Below are 25977 nucleotides of genomic sequence, written 5' to 3'. Positions count from 1 at the left end.
GGATTCTTGTCTGGGAAATGCCATGGACAGAGCCTGTCCATAGCGTCGCGGTCCATAGTGTCCAGTCCATAGAGTTGCAGAGTCCGCAAGACTTACGGACTAAACAACATAATAATAATGAAAAGAGTATTTCGTGAACTGCAAACTGGAGGACATTTACGAAAGTTTTTTGCCACCGTAACAACCCCCAATTCTCTAGGCTGTCTGCAGTGGCTCAGAACCTGCGAACCAATCTGAACGTGAGCCCACACTCTCCGCCTTTCGTATCCAGAGCCTTGGTTTCACTGCGCGCGTCCGCCAGGGGCCTCGCGGAAACGCGCCAACCCATCCCTCCGGAAGTGACGTGTCCACGGCCTAGCAACCGTTGCCAAGGAGTTCGTCTCTAGGAACCCACTAGAGCCTGGATGCCTCGTGTGGGGTAAAGTGGTTTCGTGAGGAGAATTTGAGGTAACGTCGCCAAGTCGCGGTCGGAAACTCCCCTGAACCCCGGAATAGAAGAGAACTCCCTCCCCCTCGCCTTCCGCTTCCCAGTGCGGCACCTCGAGAGTGGAGGGAGGGGTCGCAGCAGTTAAACCCCCCACTTCGGGGGTCAGTTCCCGTGGGACCTCGCAAAGATCCAGGCGGCTCCCCAACAAGATGAACCGTAGGGGAGCCCAGAGCAGCCCTCGCGAGGTGCCTGGGTCAGACGTGGGGTCCTCTGTCCCCTCTCCCGAGCCCCAGGGGCGGGAAGCGGCGGGGGAACTATTTTGGGGAATCTTAGGAGGCTTTTGCCAGCCTGGGACCCGGATAGCGCCGCTTCTGTTCTGAGTTGTGCCAGATAAACGCCTGTCCTGGTTTTAATTCTCCCCCACCCCCTCGGGTTCTTATGTGGGTGAGTGCTTGTGAATTAGTGAGGTGACTTTCCGCTGGAACAGGGAGAGTAATTGCTTTTGCTAATTTTAGAGCGGAGAACCCACTGGGTATAGACAACCTACCTATTCAGTACATCTTCGTCCTTAGCGGGTGACCATCTGAAAGCTGGTGGGCAGCTGGGAGTGAAAATCAACTGGTTTCTTTTCCTCTCCTAGTAACGTTTTATGCGTTTATCCTAGTATTTTGGGTTTTGGAAGGGAAAAAAAGAATATGTGTGTGTGTGTATGTTGTTTTATATACATACAATTTTTACATATATATTTTCTAAAGAATGAAAAATTGAGTATATCCGTGTGTGAAGGTTGTGACGTGAACATTTACTTAATATACTTTACACAGTGGAAAATTTGCATCTCCAGTGTGGATTTTTATTTATCTAAAGGTTTTCCTTTTATAGCTTAAAGGAAACCTTAAAATTTTAAACCACATTGGTTATCTTTTTCTTACTATGTTTTGGCTTATTTTTCAAAAATAATATAATCATTTACTCATAATTGTATCATAATTATGAGAAAATGATAATACTTTTACTTTTTGGTGTTTTCTAAGTATCCAACTCTACCTACCCAATTTAAAAAATCTGTTTCAGAGCAAGATGCATGCAACTCCAACTAATGTCTTAAGTAAATTAGCATCTCTTCATTTCATGGTTAAAAACTATTAGGGAACACTGAAATATTTTTTCCTTATTTCTTTTTTTTTGGCAGTTTTTTTTGGCAGTTAAATTTATTTTTTAAAACTGCTACTCTAAAAAAAACTGCCTGTCTGCAAATTTCTACCACTTTTCCCCATACTAAACACATGATGTCTGCATGCAAGAAACACTAGGAGCCATGGTTAAGCTGTTTGAGCCATTAAATAATCAGATAATCAATTTTAAAAAGTTATAGTCTTCCTCACTGCCACCTTGTTTAGGCTTATGCTTATTTTCTGGCCTTGGGCCTATGAACAAATTCATTCTAGTGGAAGAAGTCGCTGTTTTATATGCAATATTCAAAGATAGATTTAGGCACAGATATGTCCTCAGGTGGGCTTCCTGGTGGCTCAGAGGTAAAGAATCCATCTGCCAATGCAGGAGACTTGAATTTGATCTCTGGGTTGGGAAGATACCCCTGGAGAAGAAAATGGCAACCCACTCCAGTATTCTTGCCTGGGCTTGAACAGGGCTTGAAAAATGGTAAGGTTTTGCACCTCTGGAGATAGGGGAAAGGGAAAACAGCCCTAGGCAGAAAAAACAGCATCATGTTGAAGGCAACATGATGGAAACAGCATCATATGAAGGCAAAGATGGAAAAACTATGTAGAGAGTAGTGCTTATTTTAGTCAGCTGAAGTTTGAAAGGATGTACGGTAACAATTTGGAAACAAAACTGAGGAATGCTAAATTGAGCTTGGGCTTCCCAGGTGGCGCTAGTGGTAAAGAACCTGCCTGTCAGTGCTGGAGAAGAAAGAGATGTAGGTTTGATCTCTGGGTCAGGAGGATCAGAGGAAGGCATGGCAACCCACTCCAGTATTCTTGCCTGGAGAATTCCATGGATGGAGGACCCTGGTGGGCTGCAGTCTATAGGGTCACAAAGAGTTGGACACGACTGAAGTGACTTCAGTCAGTTCAGTTCAGTTGCTCAGTTGTGCCCAACTCTGCGACCCCGTGGATCACAGCACACCAGGCTTCCCTGTTCATCACAAGCTCCCAGAGCTTGTTCAGACTCATGTCCATCGAGTCAGTGATGCCATCCAACCATCTCATCTTCTGTTGTCCCCTTCTCCTCCCGCCTTTGATCTTTCCCAGCATCAGGATCTTTCCCAGTGATTCAGTTCTTTACATTAGGTCACCCAAGTATTGCAGTTTCAGCTTCAGCATCAGTCCTTCCAATGAATATTCAGGACTGATCTCCTTTAGGATTAACTGATTTTATCTCCTTGCAGTTCAGGGGACTCTCAAGAGTCTTCTCCAACACCACAGTTCAAAAGCATCAGTTATTTGGCACTCAACTTTCTTTATAGTCCAGCTCTCACATCCATACTTGACTACTGGAAAAACCATAGCTTTGACTAGATGGACCTTTGGCAAAGTAATGTCTCTGCTTTTTAATATGCTGTCTAGGTTGGTAATAGCTTTTCTTCCAAGGAGCAAGCATCTTTTAATTTCATGACTGTAGTCACCATCTGCAAGGATTTTGGAGCCCCCCAAAAATAGTCTGTCACTGTTTCCATTGTTTCCCCATCTGTTTGCCATGAAGTGATGGGACTGGATGCCATGACCTTACTTTTCTGAATGTTGAGTTTCAAGCCAGCTTTTTCACTCTCCTCTTTCACCTTCATCCAGAGGCTCTTTAGTTCTTCTTCACTTTCTGCCATAGGGTGGTGTCATCTGCATATCTGAGGTTATTGATATTTCTCCCAACAATCTTGATTCCAGTTTGTGCTTCACCCAGCCTTGCATTTTGCATGATGTACTCTGCATATAAGTTAAACAAGCAGGTGACAGTATACAGCCTTGACGTACTCCTTTCCTGATTTGGAATCAGTCTGTTGTTCCATGTCCAGTTCTAACTGTTGCTTCTTGACCTGCATACAGATTTCTCAGGAGGCAGGTAAGGTAGTCTAGTATTCCTGTCTCTTTAAGAATTTTCCACAGTTTGTTGTGATCCACAGTCAAAGGCTTTGGCATAGTCAATAAAGCAGAATTAGATGTTTTTCTATAATTCTCTTGCTTTTTCCATGATCCAGAGGATGCTGGCAATTTGCTCTCTGGTTCCTCTGCCTTTTTTAAATCCAGTTTGAACCTCTGGAAGTTCCCGGTTCATGTACTGTTGAAGCTTGGCTTGGAGAATTTTGAGTATTACTTTGCTAGCGTGTGAGATGAGATCAATTGTGCAGTAGTTTGAACATTCTTTGGCATTGCCTTTCTTTGGGATTGGACTGAAAACTGACCTTTTTCAGTCCTGTGGCCACTGCTGACATATTTTTTTTCAAATTTGCTGGCATATTGAGTGCAGCACTGTCACAGAATCATCTTTCAGGATTTGAAATAGTTCAACTGGAATTCCATCACCTCCACTAGGTTTGTTCGTAGTGATGCTTCCTAGGGCCCACTTGACTTCGCATTCCAGGATGTCTGGCTCTAGGTGAGTGATCACACCATCATGGTTATCTGGATCATGAATATCTTTTTTGTACAGTCCTTCTGTGTATTCTTGCCACCTCTTCTTAATATCTTCTGCTTCTGTTAGGTCCGTACCATTTCTGTCCTTTTTTTTGCCCTTGTTTGCATGAAGTGTTCCCTTGGTACCTTTAATTTTCTTGAAGAGATCTCTAGTTTTTCCCATTCTATTGTTTTCTTCTATTTCTTTGCATTGATCACTGAGGAAGGCTTTCTTCTCTCTCCTTGCTATTCTTTGAAACTCTGCATTCAGATGGGTATATCTTTCCTTTTCTCCTTTGCCTTTCACTTCTCTTCTTTTCTCAGCTATTTGTAAGGCCTCCTCAGACAACCATTTTGCCTTTTTGCATTTCTTTTTCTTGGGGATGGTCTTGAAGTGACTTAGCGCACAAATTGTGCTAGATGTTATGGGGGTCTCAAAACCCAAGAAGTTTGGACTTTATTGTGTAGATAATGAGAAGCCTACAAAATGATTTGGAATGGGAGAAGCAGAGATGAACAGTTGAAGGCCAAGAAAGTGAAGGTCTGAGTTACTCAAGGGTGGCAGAGTTGAGGCCTACAGGCCATGCCAAGAACATCAATGGGTGAAGAGTGCTTGGTGGAGGAAACCAAAACAAAACCAAAGAGCACATATTGTTTTGTCCCTAAGTCATGTCTGACTCTTTCATGACCCCATGGACCATAGCCCTCTAGGCTTCTCTGTCCATGGGATTTCCCAGGCAAGAATACTGGAGTGGGTAGCCATTTCCTTCTCCAGGGGATTTTCCCGACCCAGGAATTGAACCCACATCTCTTGCACTGGCAGGCGGATTCTTTACCACTGAGCTACCTGGGAAGCTCAAAGAATGCATACCTAAGGCTGAAGTTTGCAATCTCTACCCAGCTTCCCTTGTGGCTCAGCTGGTATAGAATCCACCTGCAATGCGGGTGACCTGGGTTTGATTCTGGCCTGAAGAATTCCATGGACTGTATAGTCCATGGTGTTGCAAAGAGTTGGACATAACTGAGTGACTTTCACTCACTCATCCAGCTTCAGTTGGTTGTGGCCATATACCTAGTGGCTCCAGGGTTCCCAGGTCTGATTATCCAGAGAATTTGGAAACTTGGATTAATGTGGGCTTCTAATTAAAAAGAAAATTTGAAGCATGTCTACAGGCTAAGTTTTACCCCTGGGTAGAAATTGTGAAGCTGAATGGAAGAAATGTTAATGTGGGTGGGTTTTATATTCACTTGTCTATGTTAATTCAGATGATTGCTATCAGATGCATATACAAAAACATGTTGAATATTATCAATATGTACTGTAGCATTCCTAATAAAGTCTGCATACTCTTTCTTTCAACAAAATAACTCTTTTCACAGCATTTTGTATTCCATGTAGAATACATTCCATGCCTACTTCCTATGAACTTAATACTGACCTTCTGGTATCTGTATTTTGTTAATACAGAATTTTTGTTTCCAATATTGAGGAATTTTTTTCCTGTATTTTTACTCTTTAGTTTAAATTATAAGACCTAATTATGAGTGATCAAATCAAATTCATCGTGGACAATCTCAATAAGGAACCTTTTAGGAAGAACTATAATTTAATCACATTTGATTCCCTGGAGCCAATGCAACTATTACAAGTTCTCAATGATGTTCTGGCTGAGATTGACCCAAAGGTAAGAGTTTTCTTTTTCTCTGTGATGAAAAGGGTGGCAAAAAAGCAAGTTTCTGCCACTAAATATCTGTGACTTTGGGGCAAATTATTTAACCTCTCTGGGCCTAGTTTTCCATTCCTATAAAGTGATAGTAGATGATCTTTAAGATTTCTCTACTAGCTCAAAAATTAAATTACCTCCTTGTACCTTACTTAGAAATTATTTGTGCATTTCCAAACATAAATAAATTTGGTCTTGGAATGAAAATGCTTTTACAAAAGGTTTTATTGTGTTGCAAGTTAGCTCATGTCTCTTATACACTGGTCTTTTCCACTGGAGACTTTTTTAAGCTTGGCATTCTTAGTATGAATCCTGATCTAGCTTGTATGTACCCTCCTTTGGAATGGAATCTGGAAGACTCCATACTTAATCTGTTTTATGAAGAGACCATTGTGACTGTTACGCTCTAGCAGAACAATTTTGACAGTGAGTTTCAATATTGTACTTTGTTATATTTGTAATAATAACATTTTTTCAATTTCTTATTTGTTAGCAAGTTGTTGATATCAGAGAGGAGATGCCAGAGCAAACAGCCAAAAGGATGTTGAGCCTTCTTGGTATCCTTAAATACAAACCTCCAGGAAATACTACAGACGTGTAAGAATCTGATCAAGTGTTGCTTTCTTAGAGCTGTACTTTAATATCCAAACCTTCGTAGTCAGTCTTTCTGGCAATACTTGTTTTTCCTAAGTCAGTGGCCTCACAAAATCACTAAATTTCAAAATAATCTTGATTTTTTAATGTTATTTTGTCATGTAGGAGTCTTAAGTGAGTCAGTTCTTTCTCTTAATCAAAAAAGTCAGGCAAATCCATGTTTCTATTTTATCATTTATCTGCCATCCTATACAAAAGCTACAATTTAAGCCTGTCCAGTCAGTGAAGTGAAGTATTAGGACTGACCAGTTAATGGTTCCAAAACAACCGCCTCATATATTCCAGTGATGTATTAAGGGCCTAATTTTATGATTATTTATTACTTTAGAATAGCCTTGGTTTTATCTTTTTTAAATAGTCATGGAAAAGTGTAAATTGGATTTGAGCAAACGTTAACTCTTTTCAAGGTTTACTTATAAGCCTGTGTGTGTGTGTGTGTGTGTGTGTGTATTTTCTTTTTATAGGAGTACCTTTCGTCAGGGTCTGGTGATTGGAAGTAAACCTGTACTTTACCCAGTGCTCCACTGGCTTCTTCAGAGAACTAATGAACTGAAGAAAAGAGCATATTTAGCTCGTTTTTTAATAAAACTTGAGGTACCAAGTGAGTTTCTCCAGGATGAAACCGTGGCTGATACCAATAAACAGGTATACAATATATAAATGGTATTTTTAAGCTATATGTAATGGGTTTCAAGGTTTCAAATATATGTTAATCTCACTTTAGTTTATTTGCTGTTTCTGTATTTCCATTGGAACCAAAAGGATAAATTGTTATCAGTAATTTTCATCTGTAATCACTCTATGAAAATATTGACTTCTGAACACCAGTACCTTTTTGGTGATAGAGTATGTGGATAGAAAAAATCCTGAAATTAGGATTTTAGAATAATTTACTACTTAGGAATTGTGCGTAGTTAAATGAACTTTTTGACCGACTCAGTACCATGAGGGTGGGGGTTCAATAAAGGGTATGTGGACTTTCTTTGCAATGTTGCTTACAACTGAATCTGCCATTACCTCAAAAGTTTAACTAAAATTTATAAATGTTCTTAAATGAATAAATACATGTGGATTTTTTAAAAAAGAATTGTGGGTAGATAGGATCCTGGACTTGGAACTGCAGAATACTTTGTTAATTAATTAGTTAGGTGACTATATAATTTGTCATCCAAATTAGAGAGGAGGGTGGTTATCATAATAATTACACTAGAGCAAAAGGTATAAATTGGCACTATACCAGGTGGATTGGGACTTGTGAGCACCTTCAAAAATTGTGTGTAGGCGAAGAAGACAGGCTTATGATCTCAAAGGATGTCCTAATCAGGCAGAAGGTAGAGAAAGAACCAGGAATTTGCAATTTCAGTGTACTTTCCTCACCAGTTTTGGTGTAATATTGGGTTTCTGGCCTTAAGATATCAAAGCTCTTAACTATACAGGATTTTGGCTGGTCTGGCTCCTGGTCCTGGGATTTCAGAGCATGTTGCTGATTGAAGGCTGTCAAAACCACTCTATGGAAATAGACTATGGAAATTAGAGAATTTAGGCTTAAGATTGCAAAGAACTTTGATTTAAAAGAAAAAATTTGCTTCTCTTTAGCATTTGTACTTTTGTTTTATAGTGGGTCTTTAGACCAATTTGTGCCGTTTGTTGTGAATTTTCATAGTTTGTCTCTCCCAGTAGATTTATGAGATCTCTAAGGACAGGTATCATGTCTTAGCCATCTTTGTTTTCCTCTAGGATTTTGTAGGGTTGCTTCTGTATGGTATGGGCTCAAAATTTGGGTTGAATTGAAACAATCTACTAAATGTTTTTTATCCATATATTTTGTCATTTTGGGTAGCCATGACAGTCACTCAAAATAGAGTCAGTATTGATCTCTTAAGACATTTCAAGGGTTGAAAGGTTTATGCAAATAATCATGTCAAATAATACAGTAGATGCCTTGAGAAAGCACAGCACCGTTGCAGCCCCTGCCTTTGAAGGCTTTACACAATGTGAGCAATAGAGAGTGTACACGTGAACTATTTCCTCCTCCCTCCCCTCCCCTATCAATAAATTTGATAGAAACTAATTCCTCTGAAGGAAGTTTATTAATAGTTTTTATCAAATATACCCAACTAAGTATTAATGGAAGAATTAATAATACTAAAGACATATTTGTTCTTGAAGCATGTTTGAAGTGTATGTGTGAAATGATTTACATGTTTAGCCAGTCTTTTAGTGGAGAATCTAATAAAAAATTCACATTGTCTTTCTAAATGAAGAGTTTTAGAATGATTGATTTATAGACTTGCGGAATATATGTCAAGAAAAAATATTAATTTTCTGTCATTATCCACAAAAAACCTATTTTAAAAAATTTGGGGGTAAGAGTTGTGACTTTTTTTATTCCTTTAACTGCTTTTTTATTGAACACCTGTATCAGTTAACTACTATTCTAGGCCCTAGGGATACAGAAGCCTCCACAAGTAATATGATTCTTGTCCTCCTGACTCTCAGTGTCCAAAGGTAGAGACAGATAAGTAGCTAGCAGTTATAAGTTTATATTATATTTACTCTGATATCATGGTACTTATATAGAATAGATACAGGGCTAGAGAAGGCTGCTTTGGGGACGCTGAGATCTGAAGGATGAGTAAGTTATCCAGGAAAGGAATGAGGGAGTCATAGAGTGTTCTCAGACAGAATAGGGTGTGTAAAGTGAAGGTGGATGGAATAGGGTGTGTAAAGTGAAGGTGGACTATACCAGGAATTTAAAGAAGATCAACATAGCTAGCATATGGAGTGTTGGTTAGGAAAGTAATCAGGGAAGTCTTTAGAGGCCAGATTATATACACCAACATTTTTGTGTCCTGTATGAATGTTTAAGGATATATTTTAATGCTGTTCTATACTGATTAAATAATGACTATAAGTTAATAGATGACCTGATTAAGGAAACCTACTGGATCTTGTCATTAGTTTATAATTTTTTAACTTGTTCTTTTAGTATGAAGATTTGATGGAAGCCTTTAAAACTTTGCATAAAGAATGTGAGCAGCTCAAGACATCTGGATTTTCTACAGCAGAAATAAGAAGGGTAAAGAAAAAACAATAATGATTTTGGTGGGGATTTGAATTAAATTCAGAATGTCTTAAGACTATAGAAACTAATGATAGCAAATGGCAAATTTTCTTTTGTAGGATCTTTGCTGATTCTTTACCGAAGACATTAATGAGGCCAGGGTTAACTCGTAGTTAATTCTTATGTACTATTGATATATAGAGCACTTTGTCGTTGTTCGGTCCCTAAGTCATGTCCAACATTTTTGCAACCCCATGGACTAGCACCTACCAGACTCCTCTGTCCATGATATTTCCCAAGCAAGAATACTGGAGTGGATTGCCATGTGCTCTTCCTGGGGATCTTTCCGAGCCATGGATCAAACCCAAGTCTCCTGCATTGGCAGGCAGATTCTTTACCACTGAGCCACCAGGGAAGCCCTTATAGATCACTACCACGGATTAAAAGTAATTATGTTTTGGGTCTTTATCTAATATATATGTGTACACACACACACACACACACACACACACACACACACACGTATATAAAGTCTATGTTATAGAAGAAAGAAAAATAGAAGGAAAAAAATCTAATTGTTAACATTTGTTGCACTATATCCTTTCAGATTTTGTGTATGTGTGTGTGTGTATATATTTGGGATCACACTGTATATAATTATTTGTGTCTTGTGTTTTTAATCATTGCATTGTGAATATATTCCCATTGTTATCTTTCTACAATGTGATTTTCAGTGAGTAAATAGTATTCTATGGTACGGATAGTTTTACAGTTTTGGTGTTTTGTTTTCATATTTTGCTATTATAGATAATACTATGATCATCTTATACATAAATTTATTTTGGGCTATCTGTGATTACTTCCTTAGAATAAATTTCTAGAAGTAGAAAGCATTTGAGGACTTTTATGTCTTTCTTGATGCATGTTATTTAGTGTTCTCCAAAAAATATTTTTGTACTCTCACCAGACATATAAATTCTTTCTTTAAAAAATTGCTAATTCTCGCTTTCTTGAATTTTATATTTGTAGAAATAACATCTTTATCTTCTCAAACAAGAATCATTAGAAGTTGCTTCCTCAGGGAGGCCCTTTCCTGATTCTCTAGATAGATTAGTTTACCCCAATTCTTTTTGTTTTATAACACTCATTGTACTTACGATTATTTTAGTGTCTGTCTTCCCAGACATTTTAAACTCTGTGAGGACGAGGACCATGTCTATATATCTTATCTATGACAATATCCCCAGTGTCTATCCCCAGTCTCCTGCATGTAGTAGGTCTCCAATAAGAGTTTGTTGAATGTATTAGAAATGAAAGATGAAGTCACATCTAATAGAAAAGAAAGACCCGTAAGTAGATACTTATCACAAAGTATGGAGTAAAGGTGATAGATACCCATCTACTGTTCCTCCATTATGCCATGCAAGTAAACAGAAATGATAAAATAACCCAGAGTCTGTGATTTTAATTTTATTAATTATTACCAGAGTGTTTTTGAACATATTCTTTGTAAGGAAATATGATTAAGCAAAAAATAGAAACTAATTCACTTAAAATCCCATGTTCTTGTGGTAACTTTTACTGCTATTTTAGTGAATATGTGTAAACCTTTTTCTTGGTATAGTATTATATATAAATGTCATAGTCTGCTTTCAAGTAATGCCATATCATGACTTCTTCCCATGTTATCCAGCATTCTTCTGCATAATTTTTAGTAACTTTAATTGTGTTGTGCCATAATTCACTTAATAATCCTTAGACATTTGGGTCATTTCCAAATTTTAGATATAATTAGCATCTATGAGAATCCTTATAGATTCCCATGGGTAAAATTACTGAGCCAGAAGGTATGCACATTTATTTTAAGACTTCTGAAATTATTCTTCAGGACAATACCACCAATAACAACAGTCCCTGTTTCCCCAGATCCTGGCAATACTGACCACCATGTGTATTTTTCCTTTCATTATTACTGTGAGAGTTAGCCTGTTAGTTTTTGAGGTTTAGCAAGGATTTTTTTTGCTTGTTTTGTTTTCACTAGAAAAAATTGTGGAGCTGGTGGAAATATTTTTTTGAAATCTTTTATTTTTAGAAAGGGAATTGGTTAATTGACAAAATCATACACAAATTTATATATTGAAAACACCATAACCTTAAAAATAATTTTACTGGAAAACTGACAGAACATAAAGTTTGGTGTTTAACAGAGCAGATGGAATGTCAGCAGCTGTTGTTCATGTTTTTAGACCTGCACACTATCCATTATAAAAGATTTTTGAAAAATCATGTGTCCATATTGGAATTAGAACACAAATGGGCTAGTTGGCAGCTTCACCTTACTATTTTATATCCTGTTGCTTTTCTAAATGAATACCAAGCTACCAAATAAATTACTCTGCATAAAGAACCCTGGAGAGGAAGGGCGGATGGTAGATAGAAATGCACTTCTTCCAAAAGAGGATCTTTGTTTCTTAATGCTCTGGTTATAAGTGATGGAGGTGGTAAATGTGTAATCATATGGAAACCTTATCTGAATTCTACAGACAAAGAATATTTTTTTTTATAATGTCTTCTTGACTGCTTTTTAGGATATCAGTGCAATGGAGGAAGAAAAGGATCAGCTTATTAAGAGAGTTGAACGTTTGAAGAAAAGGGTAAGGCAAGAATTAACACTGTAAAACTTTAACCCTCAGTCCCAAGGACTTGCAAAGAGTTAGGAATTGCAAGTAAAGGTTAAGCAAGGCATAAGTGTACGTCTGAAGATGGAGTCAAATAACATGAATAGAAAGGGAATCTCCCTAGGCAACAGCCCAAAGCTTTCAAGGCCCTGGAGTCTGAAACTTTAGTGTCATCTCTAGGGAATGCTGTTTACCAAAAGGAAATTATAAATGAATGTCTGGGTCACGTGACATGCTAATGTCTCTCTTAAACCTGACAGTAACATATACTACTCATTCCCTTACTGTAGGTGGAGACAGTTCAGAATCATCAGAGGATGCTGAAAATAGCAAGGCAACTTCGAGTTGAGAAAGAGAGAGAAGAATTTCTTGCACAACAGAAACAGGAACAAAAAAATCAGGTACCCGCATGAAAGTTTATATTGTCATGATGAAAGAAATAGTTTCTTCTAATCATTCAGGTATTAAGAGGAAGATTTTCAGAATTGAGGATGTTCATGTTTCCCTTTGTTAACATGATGAAATACTCTTTTTAAGAGTATTGCATGGTACCAACAGCAAAAACAAAACCATCTTTTGGGTTTCTATTCTTCATGCATATCTGTGCACTATCTCTTGGGCCGTGCTTAACTTATGTTGTTCCAGCATTACAGAATATCCATTGTAATGTTAAGCGGTAAGATTAACTGTTAATAGAACTTCTAGAATCTCTAAAGGGTGTCTTGAGATTCAGACTGTATGAGAGCGTCTATTTTATTCCACGAATCATGGTATTTTTTGTTTTACTCCAGTGGCAAATAAGCAAATCATGAAAAGACTCAAAATCACATGTACTCCACATTTTTAGATTTTGCCTTAAAGAAAAAAATAATTTGGCCAGAAAGTATTTCTTTTATTTTATTAAATTGAATTATTAAAAATCTATCTTAAAACTGAGTGGACTTGTGTATTAGAATTGTATTTCAAATCAGCTTCATTTCCTACTAAATGGGCAGTTTAGGTTTTTGACTCTTTTGGAACTTGGCTTGGCATCATAATATTAGAACAGTAAGCTGCATTTGCCCATGCCCTGAATGGTTCCTTAGCTTCACTTTCTGATTCTCAGACATCATTTCTGAGAATGTTAGCATTCCTTGGAATTAAGAAAACCTTGTTTTAACAGAAAAGCCTAGTACAAATATTTCTTTAACATGCATTTTTCCTTGATCACCAAATTCAACAAATAACTAAAGAAAACATTTCCGAAAGCTTTTTTTTAAGTTTTACTTGAAAATGTATTGAGCAAAACAGTTACATTTTTAGCTTAGTAATTTCTTAGTTCTTATGATTTATTCCCTTTATAAGAATTATGTAGAACTTGTATTTTTCATTGCTTGTCTATATAAATGGTAGGTTTCAGCAGAATAAGCAAGTAATAGATGTAATTGTATTTTAAAGCTATTTCATGCAGTGCAGAGACTGCAAAGAATACAAAACCAGCTGAAAAGTATGCGACATGCAGCAGCAGATGCGACACCTGAAAGTAAGTGGAAATTACTGTCTGATACAGGTGATCATATTAGTGAGAATATCAGTTTAAATCAGTAGTCTTCCATACTAATGGGACCTGATTATTGTCAAGTGATAGGTCAGCATTTTGGGACATCATTTCCTAGCTAGTAAGTGACAGCCTGATGAAGACATCCTTAGTGTTCACCTAAGGGCTTTTAATTCCCTTTCAGTGTTTTGTCAGAGAGTGAAGGTAGTGGAAACCATGGTGGAGGGAGGCTCTCTGGTGTGTGAATGTATAAGATACTTAGAATGGATGCTATGAAAAAGTTGGATAGAAAAGATGTAAATATCATTTTAGTGCCAGGGCTATAAAGAAAAAGAATAAAATGCTAGATCCTTAAAACTGAATGCTTTTCATATTTTGAGTTATGCTATTGAAATGGGTATCTCTGGCTCTGTTGTTACATTAGCTTTACATAGAAGATGGATGGCAGGAGAAGAAGGGGGCAACAGAGGATGAAATGAGTGGACGGCATCATCGATTTAATGAACATGAGTTTGAGCAAACTCTGGGAGATAGTGAAGGACAGGGAAGCCTGCCGTGCGGCAGTCCATGGGGTTGCAAAGAGTCAGACATGACTGAGCGACTGAACAGCAATCCCAGATTATACCACCAAACCCATCCTAGGCCTTTTTAAGGTGTTTTTGCTCATCAGAAGGGAGATGATGTAAGCTGAAAGAGCAGTAAAAAAATTCTCATTTGTACTGGAGAAATATTTCAACATAAATATCCAGCTCTTGGAGGATATTTTTCAAGTGTTCTAGGAAACATTATACTCTAGTATATAATACATAGAATGACTATAATAAAAAAGACAGTCAGTAACAAGTGTTGACAAGGTTGTGAAGAAATTGGAACCTGCATACAGTGCTGGTGGAAATGTAAAATGATTCATCTACTTTGGAAAACAGTTCAGCAGTTCCTTGAAATGTTAAACCTAGAGTTACCATATGATTCAGCAATTTTATTCCTACCCAAGAGAGTTGAAAACATATGTCCACACAAAAACTTGTACACACATGTTCATAGCAGCACTGTTCATAATGTTGTTGTTCAGTTGCTAAGTCATGTCCTACTCTTTGCAACTCTATGGACTGTAGCATGCCAGGCTTCCCTGTCCTTCACTTTCTCCTGGAGTTTGCTCAAATTCATATCCATTGAATTGGTGATGCTATCTGACCATCTCATCCTCTGCTACTCTTGCTTCTCCTCTTGCCTTCAATCTTTCCCAGCATCAGGGTCTTTTCATAATAGCCAAAATTTAAAAACAACACCAATGTCCCTAAACTAATGAATGACTAAACAAATTATAGCATAACCGTACAATGGAATTTTATTCAACAATAAAAGGAATGAAGTATTGATACATGCTACAATATGGATGACCTCCCAAAACATCCTAAGTGAAACAAAGACAACTTATTATGTGATCCCATTTGTATGAAATTTCCAGAATAAGCAAATACATAGAGATGTAAATCAATGATGAGTGCCTAGGGTTGGGGAATTGTAGATGAGTACAATGGTGTTGGTTGGTGGGTGGGTGATGGGGGATAGGAGACTGCTAGTGGGTATAGAGGCTTCTTTTGAAACCTGATTAAAATGGTGTAAAATTGGTTGTGGTAGTCATTATACAATTCTGTGAATATACGAAAAGCCATTGAACCATATGCTTTAAGTAGATGAATTTTATGGCTATATGGTAAATTATATCTCAATAAATCTGTTAAAGAGATAATACAGTATTTCCTTGATTCTAGACACTTGAACTTTAACATTTTAAATGTTTTTGCAGTTGGCATATATCTTGCACTTTATGTATACATTTCACATGGTATTTGTTAATTTAGTTGATGATGTCTTATAATTGATAGCATCTTAAAATCAAAGAAATATGGCACATTTAATTGACATTTAAGAAACCACTATAGTATTCCCCATAAAATGTATGGTTAATACATGTTAATTAATGACTTTCCATAGAATCTCTTGGGCTTCCCTGGTAGCTCAGATGGTAAAGAATCTGCCTGTAATGCAGGAGTATTGATCCCTGGATCCCTGGCTCGGGAAGATCACCTGGAGAAGGCAGTGGCTACCCACTCCAATATTCTTGTCTGGAGAATACCATGGACAGAGGAGCCTGGCGGACTACAGTCCATGGGGTTGCAAAGAGTCAGACATGACTGAGTTGTTTAACCATATGAAATCTGTCACTCCTCTCAATCATAAATTCAGATTCAAGCAATACCTGGAAGTTGTTGTGCATGTAGTTGTTGGCATCATTTGATTCTTTATTCACTAGGTTTTCACTTTTTAGAAGAATGTTTAGGACAAAAGAAAGTAATTTTTAGTGCTTTTTTACTCTTTACTATAATATACAGTATAACTTTTTAGTATATGTTCTCTGGATTTGATGTAGGTTCCTTCACATCTTTAGTTTAAAAAATTAAGATAAATCTTCAAAAGAAATTCATTAAATTATACACATTTAAAAATTAATATCAACAAGAAATTTATTTGCATAGGTCTATCTTTGATAAGAAATTTTTAGAACTTACTATTAATAGTGAATTTTTGAAAATGAAAGTAATGTGTAGAAGAATTGAAAGATTTAATAAGCAGAAAAATAACTTATTGATCAGCACAGTTTACTACAATTTAGATGAGATCAGGCACGTTCAGGGTGGTATGGCCGTAGACTAGTTTACTACAATTTAAAATGTTAACCTGAACATGTGTTTCTTCAGTGTCTGTTATCCTCAATTTTATTAGGTTAAATATTTCTTGCTATTATGGTTTAATTCTGGTAACTAAGAATATCCAAAGGTATTTATACTGTTAGTAATATTTCATTTTTTATTTGAGCAGATAGACTTTATTTTGCTTTGGCTTTTTAGACTAAATAGAATTTTGAGGTCAGGAAATACATATTTAGTAATAAAATGGACAAATAAAATTCGTTCTCTTTGGGGGCATCTCTTGAGATGGTTTAGTAGATTCTGCTCAATAATAAAATCAATTGTATTGCTAAGTAGTAATAGAAATAATTGGCTCAGAACCAGTCCGTTAATTCAGTGTTTATTGAACATCTGCCCCATGTCAGGTACTATGCTAAGTACTGGGAATAGAAAGCAAAGATATTTCTTTTAAAGTGCTCACAGGCTAATGGAGAAATGACAAGCAGTGGACAGTGATAATGCAGCATGACAAAAAAACTGATAGAGCCCAGCTTCAATGAAAAGAAAGAGGCAAAGAGCACCAAACTCTAGTACGTGTGTTAGTCGCTCAGTCATGTCTGACTCTTTGCAACCCCATGGACTGTAACCCGCCAGGCTCCTCTGTTCATGGAATTCTCTGGGCAAGAATACTGGAGTGGGTTGCCATTCCCTTCTCCAGGGGATCTTCCCAACCCAGGGATTGAACCCGGGACTCCCACATTGCAGGCAGATTCTTTACTGTCTGAGCTACTCTAACACAGAGTCAAATGGCTTCCTGGAGTTGTGGTGATTGAGTAACTTAATGCTGCAGAGGTGGAGGAGTGGAAGACATTCCATGCTAAAGCATAGTGACCTAAAACAACAATGCAGTGGGCTGAGCAAATGATGGAGGAAGTAGAGATAAAAGGTCAGGCTTCTGACTGCTTGTCTTTGAAAAGAAGGCAAGGGAGGGAGTGTGGAATGATTGAGAAATCTATGCATAGATTGAGGGATGGTAGTGGTGTAGTGGTGTTTACATTACTGAAGAGTCAGTCAGACCAAGGAAGATGTGAAGATTCAGGAGGAAAAGGTAAGAACCAGTAGCAACCTTTCCTGTATGCTCCCATTGTATCCCAGGTATTTCATTGAATGTTCTACAGCAGTTACCATAACATGTTAATTGTTGGCATACCTGACTGACTCAGCTAAACTCTGGGCTAGTCATGAAGTCATAATTATTCTATTTTCAGGCCTTAGCACACAGATTTGCACAGTAAGCATTTAGTAAATAATCTGTTAAATACTTGGGAGGAGAAGGTAGAGACCCTAACCCTGCATAGGAAGAAAATTATCTTTTCCACAGGTAGGAGGGGAATCAAGTAAGAAAAAATGGCTAAAAATATTAAAATAAGGTATTAATTGTGCAATATGTGTTTTTTGTGGGTTGACAGGGAATGAGGAGCAGGAAGTTCAGTCCCTGCTTTGTTGACATTGTTCTGGGAAGCAGAGTCTTAAGGATTATATTCAGCAGGCTAGGAAAAGAGTAAATTAAACAGATGTTCAATTGCTTCAGGTATTTAGTTTAATAAGGCCCATCTAAATATTTTAGTAACAAAAAATGGCTTACAAAAAAATTCTATTTGCTTAAATAACATGAAAGTATTTTTAGTGTCACAGTGTAATTTGTATTTTTTCCGAGTAACAGCCATATTATAAAACATTCACTGAAGTTAATTTATCTTTATATTCTACATATCCCTGAGATTTATTATATAAAAGAAGCTTCTTATTCAGTTGTAGTAGGATCAGCAAGATGTTTTCAGAGGGTTTTTAATCACAATGTTTGCTGAGATCTTAGTGATGTTGTATTTATCTCATCAGCATGTTTTTATCAAACTTTTTGTTTTGTATTGGGATATAGTCAATTAACAATGTTGTGGTAGGTTCAGGTGAACAGTGAAGGGACTCAGCCATACATATACATGTTCACCAGGATTTTGAAAGATAATTTTTTAAAAATTGCATAGAAATATGTCCACTTTTCAAAGTATAAGTTAAAATTTTTAAGAGAAAGATTTAAAATGTGACAGAAACTCTGTTTTTATGTTGACTTCATCTCAGCTTTACTGAGGTTAAATGGACATATAATAAACTGCAAATGTTTAAAGTGTACACTTGTGAAGTATTGACATTTGTATACCCTGATGAAACTATCACCTTAATCAAAATATAAATATTGATATATCCATCACTGCAAAACATTTCCTTTGTAATATCTCATTCCTGTCCCTCTCACCCTCCTCAGATGACCATTGACCTGCTTTATGTTACTATAGATTAGTCTGTATTTTCTAGAATTAGGAACTTTTTTAAATAGGCAAAATGATATTTAAGAATTTAAAATCTTTTAAAAACATTTTAGACTTTATTTCTTGCATCTCTGGATTACACGCGATATGTTTAAGAACTTGAAGATGGAAAAACTGGTCATCTAACAGCCAAAGAAGCCAGGGTGTAGAGTTAATTGGAAACCATATAGGAATGATTGCCTAATTATAGTGATTCATTAAACACTGTCTTCCCTTCCATTCCCCAGTCCCTAAAAAAAGAGATGGGAAATTGTAGGGATGAATGGAAAACTCGTGAATTTGCCATTAATAAATTTTTACCCATTAATACATGGTTAGCTCAGGAGAACTAAAAATAATTTTAAGGCTTTGGTCCAAATTTATTATGCAATCTATGTACGTAGATTACTTAAACCGGAAATCCGGTGTTTTAAAAAGTCAAGCCAGAATTTGTAGATGTGTAATGGAAAGATCTGAAATAAACTTTTTAAAGCTCTTGAGGCTGGGAATTTATAACAAAATCATTATTCACCGAAAATCTGTGTATGTGTACAATTGTGCTCTCTGCCAGAATAAGAAAACTATTAAATCTTAAAAATATAATCTAAGTTGTCACTTAACTGTAAACTTAATACTTTATGAAATCAAAACTACCAAATGTGGAAAACTGAAAGTGTTTATGAATGTAGATAATTTCTCTTTTTCAGAATTTAACTTGTACCTTTAGTAATGTGTTCATTGGTTTAAACCTAAAAATTACAATGTATTATTAGGATTTGTGAAGTATTAGAATAGAAATATAAATTGCATAAGTACTGCAAAAGAAGAAGAATAAATGACTACTTACAGAGGAAGTAACCTGGATTAGATTTCATTTGTGTTGTCATTTGGTTCATGGGTTCCTTAAATACATAGAAGACAAAATATGATCCAGCAATATATTTGGCTCTGTAAATGTTATTTTTGCATAATGTGGAGTATAAAAGAAATAGATGGTAATTTGGGAATATCATAATATTACTTTTTCTGTAATTTAAATATTCTTCCATGTAAATTGTCCTTTATTATCATTCTGATTAACATAAAAAAGCTTCAGTGGCCAATCCTTTATTGTTCTGTAATGGCAGCCCACTGCAGTATTCTTGCCTGGAAAATGCCTGTGGGCTACAGTCCGTGGGGTCACAGAGTCAGACCTACTCTCTCCAGGTTGTATGTTTTAAAATGTAGAAAGAATCACTGTACCTACTCTTGTGCTGAATAATAACTTATTTAATTTTTATAGGTTTAATGAAGAGGCTAGAGGAGGAGATAAAGTTTAATTCATATATGGTAACTGAAAAATTTCCTAAAGAATTAGAGAACAAGAAAAAAGAATTGCATTTTTTACAAAAAGTGGTTTCAGAGCCTGCTATGGGCCATTCTGATCTTCTTGAACTTGAATCTAAGGTAAGTAACAATCACCTTTTTATAAGCTCCCAATTTTATCTCTTCTCCAGTCCCGTGAAAATTATGTGAACTGCTTCTATAGTGTTCTGCTCTTGACTCTGAAATTAACCTGTGCTAAGAGTTGACAGCTCTTATAAGGAATTGTTCTTTATGAGAAATTATAACACATGATGTTGTTACTTAATCCACAACTGATTAGGAAAATGGGTAACTTGGAGAAATAAATTAATGCATATGGTTGACTCATAGGTTTATATGTTTATAATATAATCATTTAGATGACAAATTTTAAAAAATATTTTAAATGATTACTTTTTATTTCCAAAAATAATATAGCAATTTTGTACTTAAAGCTAATGGTTTTTATTAGCTTTTTATGCCTGCTTTGGGATTATTAAACTTTCTTGTAATGTTCATTGAAACCTAATATCATAGCATTTTTGATTCTTAAAAATAAAATACTAATCAAGTGTTTATTTCTTTAAATAATAATTAAATATCATGAAAATTGATTGAAGGATTTTGACATTAATGGGCTTAATAACCACTACAGTTAAATACATAATTCTGTTAATTTATGTTTAGAAATTAGTTGTCCATCTCAGATTTGGCTTAAATTTGATCTCATAGGATTAGCAGGAAAATTCTAGTCTTTTCAAAGGATAGTTATATTGAAAGTCATATAATTAAAAAAACTTATAGGACTATATGCTTCTATTGCCTTTATTCAGTTTTATTACATTTGAGAAAAGTTTAGATTAATGAATGGGATAATGACAGCTGTCATAGAATCACAGATCATTCATTTGAACAGAAAGGGTTTTTAGATGTCATTCATGTCAACTCTCAGCTGGGTTCATAAATTCCTTGTATTAAATCCCTAGGTAATGTTAGTCCAGATCTGCTTTATCACTTAATTACTTGAAAAGTCACAGCCTAGGTGAAGGGATAACTTCAGATTTTTAGAAATTGTCTTTAAAAATAATTTAAATACTTCATATAGAATAGGATAATGTAGACATGGATGGTTAAATCTATGTAACTAATCCAATTCTGTAAATATGTAGCATGAACCATGAAATGCGGATTGACTCAAAGTAATTGTAACAACCCATCCATGGTATTAATAGGACTGATCCTCCTATCAAAATCACTGATAATAACAACTGTCAATTCAAAGCTTTGTTTGACCAGATGTCCCTTAATTTAGGTAATCATAGCCAGGGTTTTTAACCTTTTTTATTTTCATACTATTTTAGATAAGTGAAATAAACACACAGATCAATCAGCTGATTGAAAAGAAAATGATGAGAAATGAACCAATTGAAGGCAGACTGTCACTATATAGGCAACAGGTAAGACCTCTCGAGATTTTTGGCTCCCAAACCCACGTCTCCTGCATTGCAGGCAGATTCTTTACTGTCTGAGCTACCAGGGAAGCCCAAGAGCACACTTAAGACCACTCTTTTTGGCTCACATACTTTGATCTGTAATCTTGTTAGTGAATATCTTCATAAACACCACAGTCTGTGTTATCGATAGTCTTAAAGTGAGAAGGAAGTAAAGAATAAAGGTTCTTCTGTCATTGTTAATCTCCAGATTAAATCAGAGAATTTCTGGAAAAGCCACAAAGATGCATGCATGTTCAAGTCTGAAATCTGATATATCTGATAATGCTCAGTTTCCTTACTATCTGCCAACTGTGGTGATAGGTCTCTTTGTGTTTATATCTGTGAGTGTGAAATTTGATTTTTTATGTGAATGCTTACCTCAAGTGACAGAATAAATATTTCTAATCTTTAACGAACTAAAGTCAAAGTGTTAGTCACTTAGTAGTGTCCTACTCTACGATCCCATGGACTGTAGCCTGCCAGGCTCCTCTGTCCATGGAATTCTCCAGGCAAGAATACTGGAGTGAGTAACCATGCCCTTTTCCAGATATCTTCCCGATCCAGGGATCGAACCTAGGTGTCTCCTACAGTGTAGGCAGATTCTTTACTGCTTGAGCCACAAGGGAAGTCCTAATGAACTAAAGGCAATATACTTTTTCAGGTTTAAAGTTAGTTTGAAAAAATACAGAATAAATTAAATTTTAGGGCTAAGGCATTTATCATTTTATACAGAAGTATTAAATCATGAGGATATATATGTTGTTATGTATTGCTAGACAGAAGATTCAAATGACAGCCAATTTGAAAATACTGAGCAACATAACAAAGCATTATTCAAGGATGCTAGAATTTTTTTAAAACCTTTTTATAATGGAAAATTTTGACCATATACAAAGGTAGAGAAAATAGTCCAAATAAATCCTTGTGTGTCCTTCAGCTATAGCTATCATGGCCATTCTTATTTCATCTGTAGCCCCCAGCCGCATCTGGATTATTTGAAGTAAATTTAAGATTTCATATTATTTCACATGTAAATATTTCAGAATGTATCTCTAAAAAATAAAAGCTTTTAAAAAGCTTAACAACATACCATATTTAAAATTTTTAATAATTCCTTAATACTGGCAAATACCCAATCAATGTTCAGATTTCCTTGTCTCTTTTTCTTTGTTTTTTTTTTTTGGTTGCTTTGTTTTAATTAGGATCCATACAGGATTTATACATTGCCTTTGTTTGATATTTAAATCTCTCTTAATCTATAGGCTCGCTTCCTTAGTTATTTATCCATTTATTTAATAATTTTTTTGTATTTTTTTATTGAGGAAATTTATTTTTCCTATAGCATTTCCCATAGTTGATGTTTTGTTGATTGCAACTGAATGGTGTCCTTTTAAAATGTTCTTCTGTGTCCTGTATTTCCTATATATTAGAACTAGAAACTTGAACAGGTTGTGTTTTTGTTTTTTTTTTTCAAGAATACTTTCTAGTTGGTATTTTGCCATTCCCTGGAGTGTAGAGGAGTTGAAGTTAGGCCAGCTTCTTTTTTATCTTTACTTTGCTGTCAGACAGGGCCATTCTGACCAATATTTGTTTATAGCAAAACAGTCTTGCTCAATTGTTTATGGCGAGCAGTCTTTTTGATATAGCTTCTCTGAATAAGACTAAATTCACAATATTCATTCCTGCTGAGTAGATGGCCTCATATCAGAGCAGAGAAGCACGACTCATGATTGGAATAAGACACTGGTTCCTCAGAGAACAACTTTAGAGTGAAAGAAATATGTAGAAGAGCATATAAAGCTCTATCCAGAAAATATTGGGTAATTATTATGACTCTTTTCCAAGCACTCTTTCGCTGACTGCTTAGAGGATGTTTGTCCTGCAGGATAGAGTGTGGAAAAGAGCCAGGATGATTAGGTTAATTTCTCTGTGGTTTATGAGATCCCACAGTAAACCCCACTTCCCACTTGTTTGATCTGGATGGAAAAGCCCCACCCACTTTAATGTGATCTAATGTGATCATCTCTGGCCTCCTGTAGTGTGACCAGTGGTGGATATTCTTCATCCTTTTAAATTGACCTATGACTAGACACTGGAATCTGTGTCTTGAAAGTGCAGGGTTGTCTATTCTCCTGGGAACCAAATCCCCTAATGGCATCAACATAATTCATCGTTTTCTTTAGTCCATATGTTACATACAAGTTTATTATTACACTAAAAATAATATTACATATACATATATTCATATATTTCCATCCTTAGAGAAAGAAGAGCATATTATACACACTTTTGTTCACACTGCTTTTTTTCTCAACATATGCTGTTGAATAGTATAGTAAAATAATCTTTATTCCTTTATGACTTTATTGGGATATAATGTGCATACCATATAATTCACCCATTTAAGCTGTAAATTCAATGATATTTAGTATCAGAGCTGTACAGCCATTAATCAATTTTAGAACATTTTTATCGTGCCAAAAAAGAAACCCTGAACCCATTAGCAGTCATTTCCCATTTTCCCCCAGATCCTCAGCCCCAGTCATCTACAAAAGACCAAACTATTTCTGTAAATTTCCCTGTCATGGACATTTCATATAAATGGAATCATATAATATGTTGTCCTTTGTGGCTGGCTTCTTATATTTAGCATACTATTTTTAAAGTTCCTTCATGTATGGTGACTCAGGCAGTAAAGAATTTCCTTCTATGTAGGAGACCAAGGTTCGATCTCTGGGTCAGGAAGAGCCCTTGGGGAAGGGAATGGCAACCTACTCCAGTATTCTTGCCTGGAGAATTCCATGGACAGAGGAGCATGGCAGGCTACAGTACATAGGGTTCCAAAGAGTTGGACATGACTGAGTGACTGACACTTTCACTTCTTGTTGTTAGCATGTATTTCTACGTGCTTAAACCTTTTTATTACTGAATAATATTCCATTATACAGATATATCACCTTTTGTTTTTTTGTTTGCCAGTTAATGAGCGTTTTGGGTTGTCCCTACTTTTTTGGCTGTTATAAATAATTCTGGTAGGAATATTCTTATACAAGTTTTTGTTTGAAAATAAATTTTCACTTCTCATGAGTATACTCATATGAGTGCAATTGTTGGCTCAATGATAATTCTGTATGTAACATTTTGAGGAAATGCCAGACTACTTTCCAAAGAAGCTGTACCACTTTGCATTGCCACCAACAGTGTATGAAGGTTCTGATTTCTCCACATTTGTACCAACACTTGTTATTATCTGTCTTTTTTGTATCCACTGTAGTGGATATGCTTATTTCTGTTCACAGACATACTCCATTGAGTGGGTATATCACAGTTTATTCAACCAATCCCAGTTGGTGAACATTTGGGTTGTTGCCATTCTTGTGCTATTGCAAATCATACATCAATAAATAGCTTTTTGTTTATGTCTTTGCATTTTTTGTCAGTATGTCTTTGGGATATAGTCTCAGAAGTGAGATTGCTACATCAAACAGTAAATGTGTATGTAAGTTTGCTAGATATTGCCAAATTTCTCTTCATAGGGGTTTTAGCATTTTACATTCCTATGGCAGTATATGAGAGCACCTATTTCCTTACAGCCTCACCAGTAGAGTATGCTGTCAAACTTTTAGATTTTTGCTATCCTTGTAGATAAGAAATGGTATTTTATGATAGTTTTAATGTTTATTTATCTTACTATAAACAAGGTTGATCATCTTTTCACATAATCTTACTATAAGCAAGGTTGAGCATCTGTATTCTCATATCACATGTATTTTCATTTTTTAAACAGGGAGAATTGTTTAAAGGGTTTGCACTAAAGATTTCCCTCTCTTATGAAATTTGTTTGATAAAAATATTTGTGCTATTTCACTGGAGAAGACAGTTTGGCTAATGTCTTTCTTAACCTAGTACAGTCGTGGTTCATTTAAGGAAATCCCCCACAAGTTGCTAATGCTACATTATCCATAAATGCTGCATTTATGGCTAAGAGCAGCCATCTGGGTTGTGTAAACATTTGTATAATTCTGGTGAATCAGATGTATAATTTTCAATCTGCATTTTATTTATTAGAATGCCCCAAATATAATAAGTGTTTTAACATTTTATTTTGAAAGTATGGATATTGAATTTAGATAGGATGATCTGTATTGTAGTTTTGGGAATAAAGCATTCTTGTTTTATTCCTGTGAAAGGAAACCAACCATGCAGAAAAACAGCAGACTTAGTGTTAGCTTCTGGGTTTACCTAGAAGATATTTTCATTGGCATTTCAGTGTTAGTTGACAAATTTTTTTTGTCAAGTAGTATTTTTATCAAGTAGCATTTTTGTCAACTATTTTGTCAAGTAGTATTTTTACTACTATTGCATTTC

At 35.9% G+C, this 25977-nt stretch overlaps 1 protein-coding gene across 2 annotated transcripts in view; it reads left to right on the top strand.

Moving 5' to 3' along the window:
• The first annotated feature begins 334 nt into the window (after positions 1 to 334).
• IFT81 (intraflagellar transport 81) overlaps positions 335 to 25977 on the top strand; it is an 87796-nt gene continuing 62153 nt past the window's right edge. The window contains exons 1-10 of one of the 2 annotated variants that reach the window (XM_065903988.1): positions 335 to 447; positions 5577 to 5741; positions 6274 to 6377; positions 6899 to 7079; positions 9424 to 9513; positions 12087 to 12152; positions 12467 to 12577; positions 13614 to 13698; positions 20055 to 20218; positions 21478 to 21573. In XM_065903988.1, coding sequence (XP_065760060.1) covers positions 5598 to 5741; positions 6274 to 6377; positions 6899 to 7079; positions 9424 to 9513; positions 12087 to 12152; positions 12467 to 12577; positions 13614 to 13698; positions 20055 to 20218; positions 21478 to 21573 — 1041 coding nt within the window. In that variant the 5' untranslated portion in view covers positions 335 to 447; positions 5577 to 5597. Of the gene's footprint in view, positions 448 to 3936; positions 4040 to 5576; positions 5742 to 6273; positions 6378 to 6898; positions 7080 to 9423; positions 9514 to 12086; positions 12153 to 12466; positions 12578 to 13613; positions 13699 to 20054; positions 20219 to 21477; positions 21574 to 25977 lie in introns of those variants that run through there. The other variant, XM_065903990.1, reaches the window with a different exon arrangement.

This window comes from Muntiacus reevesi, chromosome 13 (genome assembly GCF_963930625.1).
Source record: "Muntiacus reevesi chromosome 13, mMunRee1.1, whole genome shotgun sequence".
NCBI lineage: Eukaryota > Metazoa > Chordata > Mammalia > Artiodactyla > Cervidae > Muntiacus > Muntiacus reevesi.
The sequence above is the reverse complement of the archived record's forward strand: the minus strand, read 5'-3'. Positions and strand labels throughout refer to the sequence as shown.